The following is a 25,488-nucleotide window of genomic DNA, read 5'->3' as shown; positions in this document are numbered from 1 at the left end:
TTCAACTGGAGACTTAGGCCGCGAGTTAGGGGCAGCGCTAGCCCAGGACACAAATCCTGTAATTGGTACTAAATCCCAGGAGGCCAAAAACAGATTTGTGCCAGCGAGAATTCTGAGCGCTATCTTCCCTGCTCCCCCACTAATGACGACTACATTCATGCTCATGTTGCAAACCGGATTAGCATATTTTATAATAAAATTAAGTGTGATTACTTCTGCTACTTCACCCTCAATGCATGTTGCCACCCTCTCGGCGTGATGTCATGCTGGTGCAAATTACTACTGATTTCCAAAACGAAAATCCAGTCGTGATGACCATGCTGGGGCATACAGGACATGGCTGGGCAGTGCCCTAGGACTTCCCCCTGGTACCACCAACCTGGCAGTGCCAGGGTCAATGTCAAGGGCAGGCCCTCTGGAGAGCCCCATTGGGGGGGTTACCCTATATAGGGTTGGGGGGGGGGAGGGGGTAATGGGAGGGCGATATCATGCTTGTGGGGTTAGGGAGTGCCTGTATTGGGGTGGAGAGGGCCTGGTGCTTGGGAAGGTGGGGGAGACAGGTGTCCGATCCTTGAGTGGTAGTGGGGAGGGGGTCACTTCAATGCTTGTGGGGGACAGGTTGGGCCGGGTCCTGTGAAGGTGGGGGTGGGGGCGGTGCCAATAATGAGGAGGGGGCAGAGTGGTCAGGTCACCCCTTGCTTTCACGGTAGGGGGGTTGCCCTGATCTTCGTGTTGTGTGGGGTACCCCGATGTTTGCATGGTGGGGTGACCCGATGCTTGCGTGGTGGGGTGAGCCGATGCGTTGTGGAGGAAGGCTGGGACTGCCGTTTATTTAAATTGGAGATCGGGGTGCCCTTTAAAAATGGTGCCCCGATCTCGGGATTCTTGGCCGTGCCGATGGCTTTAGGCTGCACCCTTCCAGCTGATTCTCTGATTTTTGCCCCCTTTTTAAATTGCACAGGATGCTCTTCAATACAGCGAGAAAAGCTGTCAGTGCAGCCTGCAAGCTTCGCACCAGTTTTCTTCTCTGCATTTTTGGCACAATTCGACCTTCAGTAATTGAATGTTGAGCCTCGAAGTTCAATCTCTCTGCAAGAATAATTCTTTATATGATTACCACCTGATCATGTCATATTCCTTGAATTTCTAATACCACCAGAAAGGTGGCCACTCTCCCGCCCTCTCTATTTTACTAATAGGACTTCTATGAACTTTCCTCTCTTTTTTGCCCCAAAACCTAGAACAATTGCATTATTTTCTCCTTTGCATCCTTAATGAGTCACTAATGTCTTTCTGGAAGGGGAACCACCCAAACCTGTAAGGATTGGTCCATATGCAACTCCAGTCCTATACCATGTGATTGACTCATAATGCCCTTTACAATGTAGCCTAGCAAGCAAGAAAGAACAATGGATAAATGCAGCTTTGCTTATGACATCCACATTCGAAGAACAATTCTTTGAAAAATTATTCAGATTTATACTGTTGTTTGAGCAGAAATATTGAAATTGGAGTGTTTTCGGAAGGACCTAGCATTTTTAGATTAATTGCCTTGGGATTGTCAGTATCAACCAGGTGTGACAGCTGCTGAGATTATATTTGAAGCTACAATGAACAGCCATTTTAGGTGAAGTTGCAAGGAACCGGTCTTGTTTTCTTCTACTAGACTAAATGGAAGGGAAATTATTTGAATTGCGTTTTAGGCATGCACTCCAAAAGCTACTTAATCGTCCAATCTTCACTCCATCCAGGTGATTTAGTGCACCTGAATGTCGATCCAGGAAATCTACCTTTGTGACATGTGTTAGTACATAATTCTGGTGGATGGAGAAATTTGCTCTAGTCATTTTAAACGGCTTCTCATTTTATAAAATTTAAGTCAATCAGCTACAAGAATTTGAATTTACCTTTATTTTTTTTTAATAAACATTTTATTGAGGTATTTTTTGGCTTTACAACAACAACAAAATAAACAATGTATATGAATCTACAAACACAGTGGAAAAAGCCGTCTTCCTCCCTTACAGGTCCCACCTTTATTACCCCCCTACTTTAAGCTAAACTAACCCCCTCCCCCTCCTGCTGATGATTAATTTTCCGCAAAGAAGTCGACGAACGGTTGCCACCTCTGGGCGAACCCTAACATTGACCCTCTCAAGGCGAACTTGATTTTCTCCAGACAGAGAAAGCTAGCCATGTCAGATAGCCAGGTCTCCGACTTCGGGGGCTTTGAGTCCCTCCAAGCTAATAATATCCGTCTCCGGGCTACCACGGGAGCAAAGGCCAGAACGTCTGCCTCTTTCTCCTCCTGGATTCCCGGATCTTCCGACACCCCGAAGATTGCCACCTCTGTACTCGGTGCCACCCTTGTTTTTAACATCGTGGACATGACATCTGCAAACCCCTAAGCTTTGGGCATGTCCAGAACATGTGGACATGGTTCGCTGACCCTCCCGCACACTTTGCACACCTATCTTCTACCCCAAAGAACCTGCTCATCCGGGCCATTGTCATGTGAGCCCGGTGAACAACCTTGAATTGTATCAGGCTGAGCCTGGAACATGTTGTGGATGTGTTGACTCTACTCAACGCGTCCGCCCATAGACCATCCTTTATCTCTCCTCCTAACTCCTCTTCCCACTTGCGCTTCAGCTCCTCAGCCTGCGTCTCCTCTGACCCCAAAAGTTCCTTGTAATTATCAGAGACCCTCCCTTCTCCCACCCATCCTCTGGAAACTACCCTGTCCTGTATCCCCCTTGGCGGTAGGAGCGGGAAGGTTGAAACCTGCCTATGTAGGAAGTCCCGCACCTGCAGGTACCCAAATTTGTTTCCCCTCGCCAATCCAAATTTCTCCTCCAGCTCCCTCAAGCTAGGAAAACTCCCCTCTATAAACTAGTCAGGGGCTGTTTAGCACAGGGCTAATTTGCTGGCTTTGAAAGCAGACTAAGGCAGGCCAGCAGCATGGTTCAATTCCTGTACCAGCCTCCCCGAACAGGCGCCGGAATGTGGCGACTAGGGACTTTTCACAGTAACTTCATATGAAGCCTACTTGTGACAATAAGCGATTTTCATTTCATTTCATATCCCCCATCCTCTCAATCCCTGCTCTCTGCCATCTCCGAAACCCCCGTCCATCCTTCCCGGGGCAAACCATTGATGATTGGAGACCAAACCGATGCTCCCTCTGCTCCCACATGTCTCCTCCATTGCCCCCAGACTCTCAGGGCCACCATCACCACGGGGCTGGTGGAGTACCGTGCCAGCGGGAATGGCAGAGGCGCCATTATCAACGCCCCTAAGCTGGTGCCCTTACATGAAGCTGCCTCCATAAGCTCCCATGCCGCCCCTCCCCCCATCACCAACTTCCTGATCATGGCTATATTTGCCGCCTAATAGTGATTAATGAAGTTTGACAGCGCCAACTCGCCCTCTCCCCGACTCCGCTCAAGCATCCCGCTCTTCACTCGCGGGGTCTTGCCCGCCCACACAAACCCAGTGATCACTTTGTTGACCCGTTTAAAAAAGGACCGCGGAATAAAGGTGGGGAGACACTGAAACACAAACAGGAATCTCGGGAGGACGGTCATCCTCACCGTCTGCACTCTCCCAGCTAGTGACAACGGGAGCGCATCCCACCTCCGAAAATCGTCCTTCATTTGGTCTACTAGTCGGGCCAGATTTAGTTTGTGCAGCCATTCCCATTCCCGCGCCACTTGGATGACTAGATACTGAAAGCCTCCCCCTACCACCCTAAACGGCAGCTCCCCCAGTCGCCTCTCGTGTCCCCTCGCCTGGACCGCAAACATCTCACTTTTCCCCATATTTAGCTTATACCCAGAAAACCGGCCAAATTCCCCCAGAATCCTCATGATTTCTTCCATCCCCTCTGCTGGGTCTGATAAGTACAGGAGCAGGTCGTCTGTGTAAAGTGAGACTCTGTGCTCCACCCGCCCCCGGACCAGCCCCTTCCAGCCCCTTGAGGCTCTCAGTGCAATTGCCAGTGGCTCTTTGGCTAACGTGAACAACAGTGGGGAGAGGGGGCATCCCTGTCTGGTCCCCTGATGCAGCTTAAAATAGTCCGATGTTGTCCTATTCATCCATACGCTTGCCACAGGAGCCTGATACAGCAACCTGACGCAGTCAATAAATCCGAACTATCCCAGTCCCTCCCACAGATATTCCCATTCTACTCGATCAAAGGCCTTCTCTGTGTCCATTGCGACCACTACCTCCACCTCCCTACCTTCCGGGGGCATCATGACCATGTTTAATAGCCTTCTTACATTGGCCACCAACTGCCTTCCCATAACAAACCCAGTCTTGTCCTCCCCAATAATGTCCGGAACACAATCCTCAATCCTAGAGGACAACATTTTGGCCAGCAGTTTGGATACACATTCAATACGGATATCGGCCTGTAGGACCCGCATAGCTCCGGGTTCTTGTCCTTCTTCAGGATCAGCGAAATCGTGGCCTGTGACATCGTCGGGGGAAGCACCCATCTCTCCCTTGCCTCATTGAATGTCCTCATAAACAACGGCCCCAATACCCAGAGAACTTTTTATAGAACTCCACTGGGTACCCATCCGGCCCCGGGGCTTTACCCAGGACTGCATGGCCTTCAGACCTTCCGCTATCTCTTCCATCCCGATCGGAGCCCCCAGCCCTTCTACCAGCTCCCCGTTCACTTTCGGGAAATTCAGCCCCCCTAGGAAGTGCCTCATCCCCTCCGGCCCCGTTGGGGGTTCCAACCCATACAGCCTACTATAAAACTCCTTAAACGCTTTATTCACCCCTGCTAAATCTCCAACCAGGTTCCCACCCCCATCCTTTACTTTCCCTATCTCCCTGGCTGCCTCCCTCTTTCTAAGCTGCTGTGCAAGCATTCTGTTGGCCTTCTCTCCATGCTCATAAATCGCCCCCCTCGCCTCTCTTAGCTGCTCCACCGCCCCCGTGGTTAACAAGCCGAACTCCGCCTGTAGCCTCCACCGTTCCCTTAAAAGCCCTGCCTCTGGGGTCTCCCCGCATACCTCCTGTCGACCTGTAATATCTCCTTTACCAGTCGGTCCGTCTCTGCCCTGTCTACCTTCTCCCTGTGGGCCCGTATCGAGATTAGCTCCCCTCTAACCACCACCTTCACGCTTGACCGGTCTAAGCCAGGGTCAATAACTGTGTTGAAGTTCCCTCCCATTCCCAGCTTATGTGAATCCAGATCCGGTATCTTCCCCAGCATCCTCTTTACAAAATCCACATCGTCCCAATTTGCCGCATACACATTTAATAGTGCCACCTGCACCCCCTCCAATTTCCCACTGACCATAATGTACCGGCCTCCCACATCCGAAACTATTCTTCCCGCCTCAAACACCACCTGCTTGTTCATCAGGATCGCGAACCCTATCGTCTTCGAGTCCAGTCCCGAGTGAAAGACCTGTCCGACCCAACCTTTCCTTAATCTAATTTGGTCAGCTACTCTAAGATGCGTCTCCTGCATCATTACCACTTCCACCTTCAGTCCTCTCAAATGCGCGAACACGCGTGCCCTCTTGACCGGCCCATTTAGCCCTCGCACATTCCAGGTGATCAGCCTAGATGGGGGGCTCATCGCCCCCCCCCTTCGCCGCTCAGCCATCACCTTTCTTGGGCCAGTCTCCAGCCCGCGCCCCACGCCTCCACCGGCCCGCCCCCAGGCAGCCTCCGCCCCCGACCTCCTCTCTGTCCCTCAGCAACAGTCCCTCACTCACCAGCAGAACATTTCCCCCCCTTCCCCCCCCAGTAACAGCACAATGCAAATTGACCCCTTTGATAAGCCTAACATCTGCTCTCCCCCACTACGCTTCCATGAGCTAGCCCGCCCAGCTAGCTTGGTGGCTCCCAGACATTCTCCCACCTATTGTTCCCTCCCCACCGCTCATACACACATATTCAAATGACAAACAATCCCAACACAATTGCCCGACAGAAAAAAAACGCCAAACAAAGAAAAGATCAAGCAAGAGATCCAGCATCTAAACAAACACACCTCCATCCCCCAACGGTGCAAATGTAAACTTTAACTCACTCAGTTCTGCAACTGGCCCCAAACCAATACAGAAGGCATTACAAATAGTGTCCACAAAACGAAAAACGAGAAACCTTTTTAAACATGAACGTTGCAGCAAAGTTCAAAAGTTCTCAGTCCGCCACCAGTCCTTTCCTTTTCGCGAAGTCCAGCGCTTCCTCAGACGACTCAAAATAAAAATGTTGCTCCTCGTACGTCACCCAGAGACGGGCCGGATACAGCAGTCCAAACGTCACCTTTTTCTGAAAAAGAGTCGACCTGATCTGGTTAAACTCCGCTCTTCTCCTGGCCACCTCCGCACTCAAGTCCTAACAGATCCGCAGGATACTGTTCTCCCATTTACAGCTCCATGTCTGCTTGGCCCACAGTAAAATACGCTCCTTATCCAAATACCTGTGGAATCTCACCACCATTGCCATCACGGTGTCTCCCATTCGCGGCTTCCTCACAAGCGCTCTGTGAGCCCTGTCCACCTCCAAGAGTCGGGAGAATGCCCATCCCCCAGCAGCTTCTCAAATATGTCCGCTATGTATGCCCCAGTGTCCGCACCTTCGGACCCCACCGGGAGCCCAACGATCCTCAAGTTCTGCCGGCGGGACCTATTCTCTAGGTCCTCAACCTTCTCCAGGAGCCTTTTCTGCTGGTCTCTCAGCATCCCCACCTCCAACTCCACCGCAGTTTGATGTTCCTCCTGGTCAGCCAGCGCCTTCTCTACTTTCGGGATCGCCCGATCTTGGGCATCCAATCTAAACTCCTGCCGCGCAATTGACTCTTTAATCGGGTCCAAGCAGTCCCGCTTCTGCTTGGTGAAGCCCTCCTGATTAACTTGCACAAGCTGCTCCATTGACCGCTGGTCAACAAGCCAGAGGTCTGGTCATCTGCCATGCTTTCTTCCGCTACAGCCCAAGCCTTCTCTGTTCATCTGTTTCTGCCTTTGCGAGCACTTCTAGTCCTCCTCTCCATGCACCGATGTGGGAATCCAGTACAAAATTTCCTCTATCATCTATTTTTCAAATGAAGTCCGGTAAAAGATCAGGGGGAAAGGTCCAAAAGTCCGATCCGTGCGGGAGCCACCAAATGTGTGACTTACTCCTTCATAGCCACCGGAAGTGAATTTGCCTTCATAAAGGCGAGATTGATAGTATGACAAACAGGATATTGCATTCCTTCAGTATGATAGGCAGGAAATGCATGCATGTATTTTTATATTATGTACAAGTGTTTATATATTTTCTTTAATTGTTCTACTAATGTCAGGTGTATAGTTATAATGAGATTCAAATACCTGAAAATCAGTGGGTCTCTTGCCATCTTCAAGGAATGATTTCATATTGCCCTAAGCCCCTGTGAATTCTACACTATTTTGACCCTTGATTAGTATTCATTCTGAACTCTTAGCATTCATTATTCAACTAATAAAGCTTGGTAACATTTGAGCACAGATTATTTATTTATTCGAGACAAAAATTTGGAACCGTATATGTGATTTTACAAAACATCTCAACTTTCCCTCCCATGACCTCAATTTGGCATTTTGTAAATTATGTTTGTTAAGCAATTTTTTGTCACAATTCAACTTTGCTATAATCAAGCATCTGGTATCAACCATAACCTCAGAAACCATTGAGCCTTAATGCAGAAAACACATAGCAAACTGTAGCACATAGAAAACTGCAGATCCAATCCAGGCCATGAATACAACGGACCAGGTATAGAGCAAACCCTGGTTCCAACATGGATGTTTAGAGGAAGTGACCAGTCACTGAGAGATTAAATGAGACAATATCTTCTAAATAGATTTTACAAAATAATATTTTGTTGAAAAATAAATTTTCTACTTTTGTTTCAGTAGGTAGAAGAAACCACAATTGTTTTGGTTTAATGAGACTGTGCTGAGATAATTTAATTTAGTTTTTTTTAAGGTGTTCTAAAAATCCAGGACAATTGCTGAATTCAAAATTACATTGTAACAGTAAATGCATGGTTGACGCAAACTCAGCCTTCACCAGTTCACCAGATGCTAACATGACAGTTCAAGAGCATTCCATTGTAGAAATGCATACATACCTGCTCCATGTCTTACTGATGAACAATAGTCTGATTATAGAGTTAATACTAGTGCTGCATCAAATATGTGCTTCCCTTTCAACTTCTGAAAATGTAAAGAGCATTCAAAGTAATTTTTATTCTTTAGGTATTTGATGGGCATACATGCTTGTGCCCATTATCCAATTGGATTGTTCCACCATGCTGCACTAGATAGCAGATAGAGTAATAGTGCAGAAGAATTACGTGATGCACATTGATTTTTCTAAGACCTCATGTACACAAAGACATTGCTGGATATTTTTGTTTGCATTGGCATGCATTCAAATTATGACAAAGGTGCATTTGACGCAACACTAGTTGAAGCACTTGCTTGGAAACACTGGGTGGTTTTCTTCAGCTAAACAAAAGATGGTTTCATTTGATTTTTTAAAAAGGTGAAGGATAATCATAGGTGAAGGATTCATCGAAATCTATGAATTCTATGAAATTCTATGAAATGAAATAACTTCATGATTTGCAAGTTTCTGCTTCAAATATAAAACGTGTGTGTTTCAGAAGATAACTATGCACCAAAGATGGGAAATTCTAATGGCACAAGATCCAGGGTCACGTACATAAGTATGAGACAAAATACAATGTTGGAAATCTTAAAGATCTGAATTGCCATCTTCTCTGGAAACATTGGGATGTGAGCATCGCTGGCTGGGCCAGCATTTATTGCCCATCCCTAATTATCCTTGAGCAGTAGTGATGAGCCAGTTGTGTTACAAAGCACTTCCTATTTCTAATGCTACAATAATCACACTGCTCAGTAGTTGCCAAGGGCAGCAAGGGCTCTGCAACAATAGTGACCTGTAAATTATTTCTACTTGATTCCAACTGTTTTAATATTGACAAGTTCTCAACCTGTACATTACGCCCTGGACCTGAAGTGAGAACTTCTTCATCAATGGCAGGGATAAGTTAGGATTGTAGTATGATCCTTGACTATAGACTTGGTGATTTGTCCAGGAAATCCTGTAATTCAGAACATAAACCCTATTCAACTTACAATTTTTTCCCTGCAGAATTTTTTGTTCAAATATGTTGCTGTGGATAAAGTTAGCAAAACACAATTGAGAAATGAAGGCATTCCAACACCTCTTAATAGGTGCGGTCCAAATAAAAGTACAAACAGATTTATAATCGGGGATATGGAAATTACTCTTTTTTTTGGGTGGAAAGGAAAAAGAAGAGAGACTTACAGGAAAGACTTCATATCTAACCCTCGATTACGGAGCTGTCCCATCACGTAATCCCAGCTCCCAGGATTGGAGCGGCTACGGCCTCCAGCTGTACGATTGCGTGAGCCCGCCATACCGCTTGGCTTGTGCTGGGCTCTGTAGGGAGACCTGCTGCCGGAGGTTGTCTGCTGTTGGAACTGAAGCTGCCCAAGACTCTGGCTGGTGGTGGGCTGGCTCTGGGCAGGTCTATGGTGCTGCAATGGCTGCTGGAGGCTCTGCTGCCTCTGCAGCGTCCGAGGTCGTGGGCATTTCGGCTGTTGGTCACCTGGTGGCGTAGATATGTGCTCTAACGTGGATGCTGCTGATAAGGTCGGCTCATCCAAGCTAACAGTACAGCACGACAGAAGAAAAGAGCGGAAAGAAAGAGTAAAGGGAGAAAACAAAAAGCAAAGCACAGTTAGCGAAGTCACCTGCAGTGAAGTACAGTAATGCGTCTTGAGTTTGTTGGATACCTGGCTTTGCTTTGCACTCATAGATCATTAACACATCATTACTGGCAGGTGATTCTCATTTCCTGTAAAGTGCCTCATTATTGGACAATTACAATACATTGTTATCAACTCCAATTTAAATTGTTCTTATTTTTTGCCCTCCTCATCACGATCAGCCTATGACTTGCACCAGTTGTCGGAACACAGCAGGTGAGTAAGGGTTAACAGAAATGCACTTAAGTGGTTTGCTGAAAATAAAACAGCTTTAGCTATGGAACGAACATCCTTCCCCCAGCACTGGCGGGTAGTAGTAAGCAAAACCAGCATCAGGACTAAAATTATTCGTAGCATTTAGGAAGTTAAACGTAATAATACCTATAGGTGACAAATGTTCAATTTCCAGAAATAACTTGACTTGTTAAAAAAAACATACTGCAAAGAGATGACAATGGAAAGTAATGTTCAGCAAGAATCTTATTTTCTGGCACATTTGCACCTTCATTATATTTCTGCGTCAATTTATGTTTGCATTAAATACCTCCAGAACCATTTTTGTATAATAATTGATGGCAATCGTGTTTTTCAATGTTAAAAACAGGGAGAAAGCCTATAAAATTGGGGCAAGAATAAAGCTTCATCAGTGGTAATCTCAAGTCACTTGGCAGTAAATAACTTGAATATTGCTGAAAAGAGAGACATGTGCCAAAGCTTTTGCACTCCAGGACAAATGCAAGAATGCTAAAATTTCAAACAATCACAGACATTTATGCGACATGAAAAGGGTGCTGACAGATTGGCAAGTCAACTCTGATTTGCTGAGGTGTTGCGATGGGGAGAACAATGGGGAACTACAGGCTCCCCAAGCTTCTGCATAATTCAAAAAAGGCTCAAGGCTTGAACATATTCCTTTTGTTTTCAGAGAATGCGCTCCAGAGTCTGAGTGTATGCTGCTTGAGGCAAGCGTAAATGAGTCATATTATGAGTTTAACTGATTATCTCAAATTGGTTGTTAGTGTCGCACTTAGGATTGTTCAGCAAATGCTGCCCAATCACGGAACCACATCCAACAGTGAACACTTTGCTTGTTTTTTTTCAAGCATGAGCTGGTTGAGCATGATTTGTAATCTGGCTGTGACAAACAACTGAAGGAACACGCTATTTGATTTAATCAGCCGATTATTAGGACACATACGGCCTATATACCTGGCACTGCACCAGTCCAAGAGATGTTATCCTGCTGCCTAATGAGTATTTCCAATGTGTAGAAGATATGTTTGTGATCTTTGAATCTGCAGGATTTCCTTACACGACCTATACATTCTATCCCATGCTCCAAATCACCCGGCTCCCTTTCTGTGAGGTTACTTTCTAGATGAGAAATCCGCTAATGGGTTCTCTACTGTCTACCACAAGCCTAACTTCAGCAATCAACATACACGTTGGAATTTCTGTACCTCCAAGCACTATAATATTGGCTTTATCAGCAATCTTGTAAATAGGACCTAGCTGTATGCTCATTTAAGACAGAAGTAGAGTATATTAAAGTTATCCTGGTCAGATCGTGGATCACAAATCGGCCAAAGGCCATCATTTTCAGACCTAAACAGTGCTGAGTCTGTCTCAAATTACCCTGGAAAGGCAAAGCACCTCAAAAATTTGAACAATAGGTTAGACATAGAATTTACAGTGCAGAAGGAGGCCACTCGGCCCATTGAGTCTACACCAGCCCTTGGAAAGAGAATCCCACACATCCGCACATACCTGTAACCCAGCAACCCCACCCAACCCCTTTGGACGCTAAGGGCAATTTAGCATGGCCAATCCACCTAACCTGCATGTCTTTGGACTATGGGAGGAAACGCACGCAGACATAAGGAGAACATGCAGATTCCGCAAAGACAGTAACCCAAGCCGGGAATCGATGCTGGTTACCTGGAGCTGTGAAGTAACAGTGCTAACCACTGTGCTACCATGCCGGTGAGTGTTAAACAAGCTGTTTCATGCTGCTGCTATGCTGTGGCTACATGAGTAGTATTTTCCACTAAGAGGATGCTGCTGCAACCCAAGAGATGTTATGCCTGCCACACAATTGAGTAACGTCATGCATGAATTTCAGATGTGATATCAGATATATCGGCCTTGCGTCCCAATAATTGGCTGACCAAATCAAAGAGCATATCATATCAGTTGTTTGTATTGGCACAGTACAGTCTGTACTCCACCATCCCACGCTTGCAATACCTAAAAAGAAAGTTGACTGTTAGATGTGACACCTTGATTCGGCAGCACTTGCTGAACAATTCCATGTGCGCTAATCGCTATACTAACATCCAATTTAAGATAATCAGTCAAGCTTGTAATGTGGCTCATTAATTCTTGCTAAAAGTAACATTCAACACACACAGGGACTCATCCAAGCCTTGTAACTTCTTTGAATTACTGGGAGCTTAAAGAGCCTATCATGCACCAATGCTTTCTCCAGAGCAACGGTTTGGTCGATCACAGTCAACTTGCCAATTCATTAGCACTCTATTCTCTTGTAGTATAAATTGCTGAGATCATTTGAAATTTGTCACTCTTATAATCTCCTTAGTGTAGCTACACAAAGAAAGCAATGTCAGATTATAAATTAGAGAGAGAAAAAGAGAGGAAGTTAAAGTTGTTGCAGTTTATTTGCAGAGGGTATTTGACCTTTGGTCCTCTATTCATGGAAAAAGTGAATTTATAAAGAACATCACTGTCAACTCCTTATATTTCAATGGACTTTTAATACCTGCGGAAGATACAAGATTTTAAAGCACAGTCAATGTTTGAACTTGCAGTCTCCTTTATTCTAGATATCCAACAACATGATCAACTAAAGCAATGATTATCAAAGGATCTTACACAGTCAGAGTGAGAGAGACTTCCTTGCAGGGACTCGATTCTATTTTAGCTGCTGCCACTGAATCAGCACTCGGTATATTCTCCTCAGCCAAGTTGTCAACATTAATTACTTTGATTGCATATCTCTGCTCCTATGCATCATTTCAGTGTTGTAAGCAAACTGCAAGCTGTCTCAAAATATCAACTATATTTTAATGTCACATCAACTTTTATTTAACACTACAATTACTTTGGGTGGCCAGGGTGGAAGGTGGAATTATTTATTTTCAAAACTTTTATGTGTGCAAGGTAACCATGTAATATCCCAGTTCAGTGAGCAAAATGAGAGCTAATCTTAACTGCTTTTCAAAATATTAGCATAGAATTTTATTGGCACAGTAAAAGTTTGAACAGACTGCCATTTCTTATTTTTTGCTCACTGAAGTCATGAATGTTACTGATGGGAGATGGAGCACTTTCCATTCCAGACAACCTGTGTCAGTACCATGCACTCCCAGGTATGGCACTGTTTTATTCCACAGTAAAACTCCCCCAGCAAAGTCCCATCACACTAGTGCACCTCGATTGCAGTGAAAGTTTAATTGCCCACACAGCCATACTGTGACCTCTCTGACTGGATTATGAATTAATGCTAAATTGGGGCAGTTTTGTGCTGTGGGTCAATGTCCATTAGCAACTGAATGAGTTCTGAAAATAGCCCTTGCAGCAGACAGACAGAGCAAACTCATTCCATCCGCCTGAGTAGGACTCAAATCAGGTTAGATGTGAAAAGTCAGTGTCTAACATGCTGCACCACCTACCCTGTTTATGATCCATTTTTGTGCTGGTTAGGGGCTTGTCAGTGCAGGCTGGGACCAACAGTGTGCTTCCCATACCTGAAGTGTGAATATGTTAAAATAATTAAATGTTAAAATAAAAAGATCAAACAATCGTCATATCACTGCATTAGGTTCATCAAGAAGCAATCTGCAATTGGAATTACTAACAAATGTTGGGCCCAATATACATTACAGATGATGAAATCTCTTCAATTCAATATTTGGATAGTACCAAAGATGCTTGTTTTAAAATGTTCAAACAACTATCAAACATAAATACAGATTTTGACCTGAGTCAATGGACAAGTGGGCAAATGAATTGGTGTAGAATGCTTTCTTTTCTTCCTTCTGCTTGGCTTTCCTTCCCACCCAATTCCAAAAAGTAGAAGACATTCAATATGTTGGCACTGCTATATAACTGGCACCTTTAATATTTTAATATTACTTTTCAAAAAAGATCAGCAGTAAGCAGAGTCTATGAAGCTGCAGTGTGCAACAGAGTCTACTTGATTGACAAGAGGTGAGAGTTAGCTAAGCACATGACAGCTAAGCCCTCAAGATGAGGGGCATTTTAGTTCACATACATGGTATAAGATTAGAAGGAGTGTAAAATCATATTTCAGTTATAGCAACGTCTCAACACTTATTTTTCGAGGGGGCAAATGTTGAATTGCAATTTTAAACAGTACAAGTCCTGGAGGTCATCATGGGCCCTAAAGATTAAAGTAAATTAAATTGCTCCCTCACCACCAAATCTTACACAAAGCAGACACATGTTTCAAAAGTTGGATGTGAAATTGAGAGATTCTCACCATACCACTGTAAACATGCTGTCAGTTGCAAGTACTGCTTATAACAAGACATATATGAGGCAATTGGTAACAAAGAACAAACACAGAGCAACACCAACACGGATGAGGGGGATAAACATGGCACTAATTGGCACTTAGATTTGGTGGCACCTTGCACATTCATATCAAACAGAGAACACACACATATGCTCCATTTCAGAGCTTTTGTACAGGGACAGCAATAAATGTCTGAAATGGATAACATTGGAATGGGAGAGTTTAAAGTGTTAAGACTCTTAGTCAGGATCACACACACTCATTAGAGATCGAATTCTGGAGTGAATTACCAGCATTATTCATCACACTGGAATGCCATTAATCATGGTTCAGTGATAATTGCAATGGTGTGTCCAGATATACAAAAGCAATGACTGAGATCCTAATATAACCAGAGATATCTTTTTATATAATGTAAATCATAAACTAAAACGTCTAAAGGGATATCAAGTTTGAGTCCATGAATTAGCAGATTTATCTTTGTCCAGAAATTAACATCCAAACTTGACCACAAGTCCCAGGACAGTATAAATCAGAAATAAATTCTCTAACAGGCCAAGAGTTTCCTTTGATGCACACTCTTACACAATTACTTATTTTTCTAAGGCACTCATTACCTAAAAAAAGGCATGTCAAATAGAACGGCTTTCAGCGCATGTGCTTAGATAACAGATGAATACAATAGTGAATTTATTCAACAGTTTCACATTCAAGTTCAGTCAGAGATTTTGCTTTTGTTTCAAACAAAGCAACCATAATGTAAACCTGCCATGCATAAACACAACACCATTTACCTATATAGTCACATGTTTTGCTGCACAAATCAGATGGTGCCATTAATGTATAGAATTTCATAAAGTACTTCACAGGAAGAGAAACAAATGATGAGCAGCAAAAGACAAATTGGGAGAAATGGTTGAATGCACAATTGAAGTAGATTAAAGAGGTAAGAGAAATATCAAGACTGAGGCGCTTTTGGAGGAACTTCCCGAGAGTAGGGTCAAGATGGTTGAAGACAGTGGCACTACGAAAAAGCAAAATGCCATAGTAAGTTGGAGTCCTGATGAATTCAGGCTGGGATGCAGGGCTGGAGGAGGTTGAAGAGATATTAGTGCATGATGTTGTGAAGGAATTTGTATGCAAGGATAACGTTTTTGAATTCAATGAACTGAGAGATGGGAAGGGAATTCAAAGACAGGGACACTGGGTGAAGAGCACTTTAGAGTACAGAATGCAGGCCGAGGAGTTGGAGAGATATCAAGGCGAGTTTATGCAGGATGGAACTTGAGCAGTTGGTAAGGGATGTGTCAGAGAAATTAAGATAACAAAGGTAACAAATTTCATTAGCAGTAGGGCTATGACAAGGATGGAGTTGAACTAACCTTTGGAATTGGGTTCAAGCAACCATGAGGACAGATAGGATGTTGACTTTAAGCTCAGCTCATAGAAAACAGGACACTTGATCTCAGGTTGAGCATGCAGCCACCAGAGGTTAATGGATTTGGAGTCAACACTACAGTGTTTGTGGTAGGAGCGAAACAGGATGATTTGATTTCTGCTAATATTTGGCTGAATATCATTGAACTTTCTCCATGATGTTACTTGATTGCAGACAAGTAATTTGACAGTAAAGTGGTCGCCATGGAGACGTTATAGCTGTATGTCATATGGAAGTATGCCCCATAGATAATATTGTTGAAGCACATTTGGGAAATGAGAAAATGGGAGCGAGAATGAAATGTTGGGATATCTCAGAGGAAACAACAGGGGTGGGTAATTGTGCATATGTCAGAGTGTGGGTGTGAGAGAGATAGATAGAATGTGTAATTTTGCCCATGTGTGCATGAAAGAGAGTGTGGGTCAGATTTCTGTGTCCCGTAAATATCGGGAACGGGCGTGGAAATTGGCAAACATAGGCAGTGGGACCTAAAATTTAAATTTCCCCTCAAACAGAATCACACACAAACAGAACCATATACAAACTTCCCTTTCATAGGCAGGAAGTGGTTCAGCCAAGGTGCGGGTTGTGAGCCCACACGCACAGCCTGTGATATCAGGGTCGCTACTGCGAGACCAGGGGAAGTTTGTATTTCACATACAACAGTTCAGGTAATTTGGAAGAAATCTTCTGAGGAGTCAGGAACATTCTGACAGGTAAGCAACATTAAATATCACTATTATATCCCATCTCATAGGTTATACATGCTTTTACTGCAGTGTTTGATCTACGGGCTCTGTCATGGAAAGTAGGCTAACCATTACATCGATCATTATTGTGTGTTGAGATGCGTTATAGTACTTCTCCCAAATGGATAAAGTGCTATAATGCATCTCACAATTGTAGAAAATAGTGCAAAGTCTCTTGTCATGATTTGAAGTGATTTTGATGCTCACGATGTTTTAACTTAGAAAAACAAATGCCTGCTGTTTAAATTTAAGAATAACTAGCCCTCTAGTCCTGGAGGACTTTAAATGAGAGGCCATCTGCTGTAACTTAGAAAAAACCTAGCCATCTGTTGCTTCAGTTTGGAAAGGTTTCATTGTCCGAACTATAATAGTTTGTTTTGGCAGTTAAGCCTATTGTGCTTGCCTGAGTTTCAAAATCTGATAAAGCACTTAGGTCAGCAGTTAGTTGTTTACACAGTTTTTCAGGAGGCTGGTAGCATGGCTTAGACCATAAGACATAGGAGCAGAATTAGGCCACTCGGCCCATCGAGTCTGCCCCGCCATTCAATCATGGCTGATATTTTCTCATCCCCATTCTCCTGCCCTCTCCCCATAACCCCTGATCCCCTTATTAATCAAGAACCAATCTAACTCTGTCATAAAGATACTCAATGATTTGGCCTCCACAACCTTCTGCGGTAAGGAGTTCCACAGATTCACCACCCTCTGGCTGAAGAAATTCCTCCTCGTCTCAGTATTAAAGGATTGTCCCTTTAGTCTGAGATTGTGAGGGCTTGACTGATTGTTTTAGGAAACTATAACTTGTATTTGATGTGATTTCTGTATATATATTTGCTTGCTTTCAATTATCATCTCCACCGAGAGAGAAGATAAATGATTTTGACTTGACATTCAGTGGTATTACCATTACTAAATGCCCTATTATCAACATCTTGGGTTACCATTGACTAGAAACTGAACTGGACTAGCCATGTAAATGCTGTCGCTATAAGCTGGGGATTCTCTAGACTGCCCAAAGACTCTCTACCATCTACAAGGCACAAGTCAAGAGCGTGATGGATAACTCTCCACTTACCTGCACAAGTACAGCTCCAACAACACTCAACAAGCTTATTATCCGGGACAAAGCAGCACTCTTTATTGGCACACAATCCACCAACTTTAAAAAAAATAAATTTAGTGTACCCAATTATTATTTTTTCCAATTAAGGGGCAATTTAGCATGGCCAATCCATCTAACCAGCACATCTTTGGGTTGTGGGGGTGAAACCCACGCAGACACGGGGAGAATGCTCAAAATCCACACGGACAGTGACCCAGGGCCTGGATTCGAACCTGGGTCCTCAGCGCCGTAGTCCCAGTGCTAACCACTGCGCCACCATGCTGCCCTACACCAACTTAAGCATTCACTCCCTCAACTACCTACAAGGATGAGGGCAGCAGATCATTGGGAACACCACCACCTGCAAGTTCCTCTCGAAGTCGCACACCATTCTGAACTTGGAACTATATTGCCATTCTTTCACGATCACTAGGTCAACTTCCTGTCTAACAACACTGTGGATGTATCTATACCAGAAGGACTGCACAAGTTAAAGGTGGCAGCTCACCGCCATCTTCTCAAGGACAATTAGAGATGGGCAATAGATATTAGCCTAGACTGCAACACCCACATCCTGTGAAAGAAACATAATCAACTTAACGACCACTTAAGGGGATTTAACATTTTTTCAATGGCACTGGAGTTTCTTTTCTATGTGGTATGAATGGTAGCGTGTTTGACTGATAATTCTATTGAATAGTTCGAAGTATTGTTTAGGTCCATTTCAAGGACTTTCCATTGCTATCATGTGGCTCCTGAGGTCTGTCTTTGTGGATACTGGCTGAATGGCTAAAGAGGATATGTGGGGGCTTAGCAAAAGCATGGGAGATATAACCAGGCATGGCGTGGTTGGGAGGGGGTGAGAACATTATGGAGAGTTGGGCAGAGGTCCAGGAGAACCGGTGTGAACCTTCTAATCAGCCTGCCTCTGCACCTGCATGCCTCTGTCACATGCCCCCAGGCATAAGACACAAAATTTGCCCAGCCACATCTCTAAAAGACAAAAATATGGTGGGTATGGAGAAGGTGACTGGTTCATATTGGTAAAGTTGTGAATTTCCAGAGATAAAAATCCAGCCACCTGATGTGTGACAAAGTGAGTCTCTGCGTGTGTTCACCAGAGTGAGCGAGGGAGAGGGTGGAATCAGGTGAAGCTTCTGGGAGTGGGAAACAAGATGGGGCAAGGTTCTTAGTTGCGTGGGAGGCAAAATATCAATTTCCCAGTGTCAGCATGACTTTGGGAAGAAAGTACAGCAGATTAAAGGAGGATTGTTGTTCCTGACAGCATTAGCATGTGATGCACTTTCATTAAAACAAATGGTAGCTAGATGAAATTAAGCCTTTGCAAATAAGTCAGCAGCAAACAATGTAATCTTCCTGGTGGATTTGGAATGAATAAGAGATGTATTTCTTTTATGGGGAACTTTGTTGGCCCAGGGAGAAGCTAAGCTGTTGCACTGAGTTAGGGTAGGGTCTGTCCAGGGAGGTTAGGGCTTGGCTTTCCATGGAAGGAAGGTCGGGTCGTGAAGAAGGGTCCTAGGGGACAGAGGGAGGAAGCTGGACAACAAAGGAAAGGTCAATCTATGCCAAAAGGCAGCTCAAGCATGTTAAAGGGGAGATCAAAGATGTTTGAGGGCAGCCCAGGAGAGTTAAAGAGAGATAGTGAGTTTGTGCATCGAGTGAGACACGAGGGATGGGAGCCTTGCCTACCACAAACACTACAAAAGAAAACATTATGCCAAATGTCAAATATAGCAACAGATGAATTCACAAAAGGAAAGGTGGGACGGAGGTCTGACAAGCAACACAGCTGGCGATAGTGTGAGCTCTGACAGATAAGCATGTTAATCAAGCAAATCAAGCATTGGAAATCAAGCAAAGCCAAATAATCAACCAGATGAGTAAATAAATCATGACATTAAATTAAATGACAGTTTGAGCCACTGACTGGTTTACATGCAGATGTCTCTGGAGAATAAATATTTTCACATTTTACTTTTGATGAGTTCATTTTGTAAACAAACTTTTTTCTTTACATTTTTGTAGTCAATTATATCATTTGTTTACTCCTATCTTTTAATTCTTCTGTCCTACTAGGGTGTTGGTAGAGGTCTGCCTTCCCATGCCATGTTCAAACTCTTTATTCTCTCTGTGCCATGACTAGGTTTGCTCCCTTTCTACCCTATATCTACATAAGGTCTGCTCCCAGGCATCTGCCACAAATGTTTTTTAATCATCTGTTGGCAAGTGGCCATGAGCCTGTTTTGAGTGACCTGCCTTCCTATTTCCCTTCTGTCTATTTATCCCAGGGAAGCACCTTGATGTTCTAATCAGGATCAAGCATTTTACATAGGATTCATAATTGTAAAATCAACTACAGCTCTATGATATTGTAAATGCGAATCAGGTAAGTATCTTTACAGAATCACATGCACCAGGGTTTGTTGCTACAGATTTAAAATCATCACATAATTTGACTGTACAACAATGCAAACAAAACATGCTGGAGTACTTCTTTTTCGCTAGAAATAAGAAGTTATCATCCCTCATCACATTCCATGCCACTGGCTTCAGGGAATTCATCTTTTATTGGCCTCTATTTAAACTGGAGACCTATTCCTACAAATATTTTCCCAGTTTTTCAGGCATACATGATCTTAAACTTCTTTAAAAAATACTTAGTCTAACCGTGAGTCTGGGTTTCAATGTAAATGAAAATGTGAACTGTTAAACAGGTACAATGTTGCAATAACAAAAGGCAATAGCAATGTGTTTGGATTATGGTATGAGGTGCAAGTTTAGTTGAAAGACTGAACTCAACACAACTCAAACAGCACTAATGCAGAACAATGTTGCAGACATCTGTGAATGCTACTCACTATAGAACTAACAATACATAATTTACAAGCAAGCACAAGCTTTGAGTTATCCTGTGATGATAATTATAACCAGTCTGTTGATGGTTCAATCCAATTGTGCTTTTGTCTTAAAAAGTCATATAAGGACTTCAGATGCTCAATGCCAGGACTTTAAAAAATAAAATTTCAATATAATGAGTGGATACAAAATGTAATCTTTTGAATTAAAAGCATTATTTGCCTTGAAGTGCCAGTAATCCAGTTTTGTATGTTAAAGGGATTTTCCTGGATTGTGACTTGCTCATCAGCAACAAAGTGATAATTTGAACCAAAGCCCCAATAGTGCCATTAATTATGCCCCTCACTCATCTAATTGCCTGTAGGAAAGTTAAGCTGTGAAAAATTCTCCTTGTTAACTTCCTACCCAAAAATACAATTGTGCATAATTCCAACATTAGTATTTAATGTCACTGATTTTATAATGTCAAATTAACTTCTCAGTTAGAGTGTCAAAGGTGAAAACAAACGGTATTGCCTATGTGACATGGCTGCATCATTTGGAAATTGCTGCAAACTCTTCCCAAGAGATCATTTGACATAATCAAATGCACTTTTTGCAAAGATCATGTAAAATCCAATGTGTCATGGATTCATCACTCATTCAAGCTTCTTCGAAAAGTTCTATATAATTATTTCTTGACCTGAAAAGTTGCTAGCAAAATTCCAAAATATATATTGATCCTGATGTCGTTACTTTTCGACTGAGGAAAAAACAACCCTCCCAGATGACAGCCCAATTTGCTCAGATTCAACCACGCATGAACCTTTAAAACCCCCTGTGGAATAATTGACAATCTCAATCTATTGCCATCACAAAGCACTTTAATTTCCTAATGGAAACCAGGTATTTATTCAATTTTATTATCTATAATACTATAGCTAAATATTCTTGCTAGTCATCTTGATTCTAATTCTGTCTGGGCGCAGAGATGTAAGCTACTTTAAATGTACAAGATATAACTAACTCAGATCTTGTGTTTTATGGATTGATTTAATTACCTTTAATAAAAAGGGAGTGAGGGTAATGTAAATTTGGTTAACACTATACAAAACATAGCACCTGAATCCCAGTCTGGAAACAAACCATGCCAATCACAAAAGAATTGACATTTATTTGTCTTGTTCTTTGATGAGAATTAAACCGTAATAAATACGAAAATCTCCTGAACAAGTAGAATGCCTTCTGTACAACAAATCAAATGTGCATGTGATGCATTCATAAACTACACAATAACACTAAACAAAGTGCCTTAGTGATTTAGGTTAAAGTTTAACACCAATGGCAACATTAACATAGTACTTATAGTTAAGTGAAATATGAGTGCGGAAAGTGTTATAATTGTGAAACAATGCACAAAGAGGTTGGACATTAATCCTTACCTGATTATATATTCCTGTTTACTATTTGATCAAGAATCAATTGGCAACAAACTTACAAAAAAGTTACATTTGTTTTGATGTGTGAAAAATTAGATGTAGCTAATTTATGATGTCATAATGAATTGCTTGTATTCTGTAATTATAAAAGAGTATGGAATCTAGGGGCAGCATGGTGTATTTTGGGGATTAATCCTCTTGGGAGTACAGCAAAGAGGCTGGAAAGGAGCTGAGACTTGGATACACTAGGACAAGTCCTTGGCTGGGTTGATGTTTGTGCAGAAACAGAGTTTTCCAACTCTGGTTGAAAAGATTTGGTAATGTTTCTTTACATGCCCTAAATAAATTGTAGAATTCATTTCAGCCAATTCCCATAGTGGGGGGTGATTCAGATTCAGTTCGGGTGTTGCTGATTAATAATGCCATGGACTTGTTTAATGTGATGTGGGGAAGATTTTCAGGCTCCCAATGGGCAAAACCCGGTGATTTGTTATGTTTTAGGTGTAACATAAGCGGCTTCCTTGTGGTGCACTTGACAAAGGAAGGTTCAGACGTGGAGATAACTTCAACACGTTTATTAAACTATTTACACTTCTATTACTCGGGTTCGACACTACTGCTAATCCTACTATAGCTACCCAGACTGACTAACCAGTTGTTCAATCCACGCGGTGGGTGTAATATTGAATCAACCCTGTGTCTGTACTCACTGACTGTCTCCACTGGAAAGAGGCAGATCATGTGTTGGTGTACTTTATATATGGGTTGGTGTAATGCCCTCCTGTGGTGGTGTCACCTGTGTGTATCGTGAATGCCCATTGGTCGTGTCCTATCTAACTGATCTATTGGTTGAGTGTGTGTGTGATGTTTCTGGTGCTCCCTCTAGTGTCTAGCTAGCCTACATGCATTTACATTGATGCATATCACCACACCCGGGTGCATCTAAAACAGAAGACTATGATTTCCCAAAGCTTTATGATGATGGGTGTAGCTTGCAACAGAGTCAGGCAGTGGAGGACCCTCAAACCAAGGCTCTATGCCTTAGATACAACCCTTATTTTAGGACAAGGCTTTTTCAGGTCTTTGCTCTCATATGTGGAGTACCTAGCAAAAAAACAATTCAATGCTAGTATTTTAAAAATGAGATTATTGCCTTCTTTGCAAGAAGCTAGTATTCGAAGGACCTCTTTGGCACCAAGATTCAGATATGTTCAAAGATGAAAGAAATTCAATAAATCCAGACCTCTATTCAATCATCCTAGGGTTTCTGAGGCTCCAGAAAACATAACTGCACTTCAATTCTGCCACAGAAACGATTGCCAGGGATTATCAAGACAGCCATTCCTAATAGAGGACCAGGAAAAATGGGCACATACACAATACTGAATCATCAAGGAAGTGTGACATATGATGGAGAGGACACCACACACCACAAGCTAATATGGACAAATATACATCCTAAATGGGAGTTTAAAAAAACCCACAAATACGATTAACTTTTACAGTATAAAATTCAGCCACAGATACAAGCCATCATTGCAGAGTAATTGTTAGCAAGTCATTGAGGATATATTGTCTCACTAAAATTCTGTGGCAATCACAGTGATCTGTCCTGTGCACGAAAAGATTCAATTCTCTCTAAATGGATAATGTTTTCTTAATTTATCAGAGAAAAGCATCTCAATCCACAACCACCCAAAATTAATCCACATCGCTTTTTCCAACTTGGTTCTGTGCCTCTTTCTGGTATAAGATACACTGAAAATTAAAGATACAAGTAGCATTTAATTTTCATTTTTCTCCAAGTGTAAGCTGCTGAGCATGTGTATGAAAATGGACCTTGCTGCTTCTAAACTTTCTATGACCCAACTTGGTTAGGTTGAGTTCTCCATTGCGGTTTTTAAAATAAAATCCCTTTTGCAAAACAACGTACATTGTTTGAATTATTTCAAATAAATATGGGAATAGATGTTTTTATAAAAATCAATCAACAGCCCTGTTTAAAGCCATTGTTTCATTGACTATAGCGAGCCAGTGCTTTTATGGCTGACTATAGTGAGCCAGTGCTTTTATGGCAAGTACAGCCAATTAAAAGAATAGTACCAGGAAAAAGAACAATGCCAAGTTCCACCTGCTAAATAGGAGACTTCATGCCTGTCAATTTATTGCAATCTAATCAGAAGTCTGGACAAACCTTTTGGTTTGCCAATGTGCAGCATATCACTGTGGGCAAAGAGCATTTGTCTCCCACACAGCCAGTTAGTTACAGGGAGAGAGCAGATCCTGAAATCTGCAATGAAACCCAGCATTTATTATTCCTAAGGCAAGCTAAATAAAATGTTAGTGAAACATTTCAGTGGTGCTGTGTGAATGATACGACAAATTAATTGTGATGGTGAGTAGATGCATAAATCACGCTTCATAAGATACAAATGTTCTTAAAATCCATACATGTAAAAATGTGATGGACAAATGATGTGATCCAGAGCTTCAGAGGAGCCACATGAGGTGAAGACATGTTATAAATTGTCTGCAAAAATCATTTTTAAATCAAAAGATTGGTTTCTCCAGCCAGCACAGTCTCAGTAAGTATGTAACTACCCATTTAAACTCACTTAGCTTGGTTGAGCTTGCCCGATGCTAGGAGAGTCTGGACTGTGTGCCAGCGCCCACCTTTCCCAACCTTGCCATTGGCAGCTTCACCCCGATTATTGTTGGAAGATCCGCTGCTCTTCATGCTGTTGCTGCGGGTTTGCTTCTCGGCCGTGCGTGTTTCTTTCTCAGCTACTGAAGCTTTGTTACCGGACATGAGAGAACCACTAATACGGACAGGAAGCAGAGTGGACAGAGAATGAGTCAGCCCTAATTGAAGATTGGAGTAAAGTAGTTATGCTGCTACAGTGTGACAGTGCACACCTAAAGAACCTTTCCTTCCAAAGCTCAAAAATAAATAAACAGCAAAAGGAGATTAAGCAGTCAGAAATATTCTGTCAGCATCCATATTACAGATCAGACAATCATTTTGTAAAGTTAGTTCTGCTACACAGTGTTGCAGAGGGAATGCTTGCACAGGCTCATTGAGCAACACTCTGCTATTCCACACATGAGGATAAAATGAGGAAGGATTTTCAGTTGTGAACGTCAAGCAAGGTATAGAAGGGTTGTTCATCTCCATGGGGTCAAGCTGTTCATGGGGTTGCAGAAGGATTGGGAGTGGGTGTGAGTGGATGATTGGTTGGATGGGTGGGAAACAGAGGAAGGAAGCATTGTACATACTATAGACAACCAAATCATCGAAAGAAACTCACTTGAGTGAAAGTCGTGGGTCACCATAAGGTGCATAAGGCGAAATATTTAGAATGAACTCCTTTGGAGGGTAGGAACTCCATTTCTTTTGCACTGTGCTGTCATTGTTATTCCAAAAGTCTTTGTCAAGATCACTAGAGTAGCAGAGAGAGAAGAAAAGAGGGAAACACAACAAAAGCTGAAATATGAAAAAAAATGACTGTTAAATTTTGGAGTTTATTT

The 25,488-nt window shown here is 42.8% G+C and overlaps 1 protein-coding gene across 4 annotated transcripts in view; it reads right to left on the bottom strand.

Moving 5' to 3' along the window:
• syt7a (synaptotagmin VIIa) overlaps positions 1-25,488 on the bottom strand; it is a 960,955-nt gene that overhangs the window by 255,273 nt on the left and 680,194 nt on the right. Inside the window, exons 4-6 of one of the 4 annotated variants that reach the window (XM_072466351.1) lie at positions 25,269-25,400; positions 24,576-24,779; positions 9,355-9,717 (exon numbers count right to left, since the gene is read on the bottom strand). The exons of 1 other annotated variant lie outside the window; for it this stretch is intronic. In XM_072466351.1, coding sequence (XP_072322452.1) covers positions 9,355-9,717; positions 24,576-24,779; positions 25,269-25,400 — 699 coding nt within the window. The remainder of the gene's footprint in view (positions 1-9,354; positions 9,718-24,575; positions 24,780-25,268; positions 25,401-25,488) is intronic. 2 more of the 4 variants (XM_072466353.1, XM_072466352.1) reach the window with 2 other exon arrangements.

This window comes from Scyliorhinus torazame, chromosome 10, assembly GCF_047496885.1.
Source record: "Scyliorhinus torazame isolate Kashiwa2021f chromosome 10, sScyTor2.1, whole genome shotgun sequence".
In the NCBI taxonomy this organism is placed as follows: Eukaryota; Metazoa; Chordata; class Chondrichthyes; order Carcharhiniformes; family Scyliorhinidae; genus Scyliorhinus; species Scyliorhinus torazame.
This window is presented reverse-complemented; position numbering and strand designations above follow the sequence as displayed.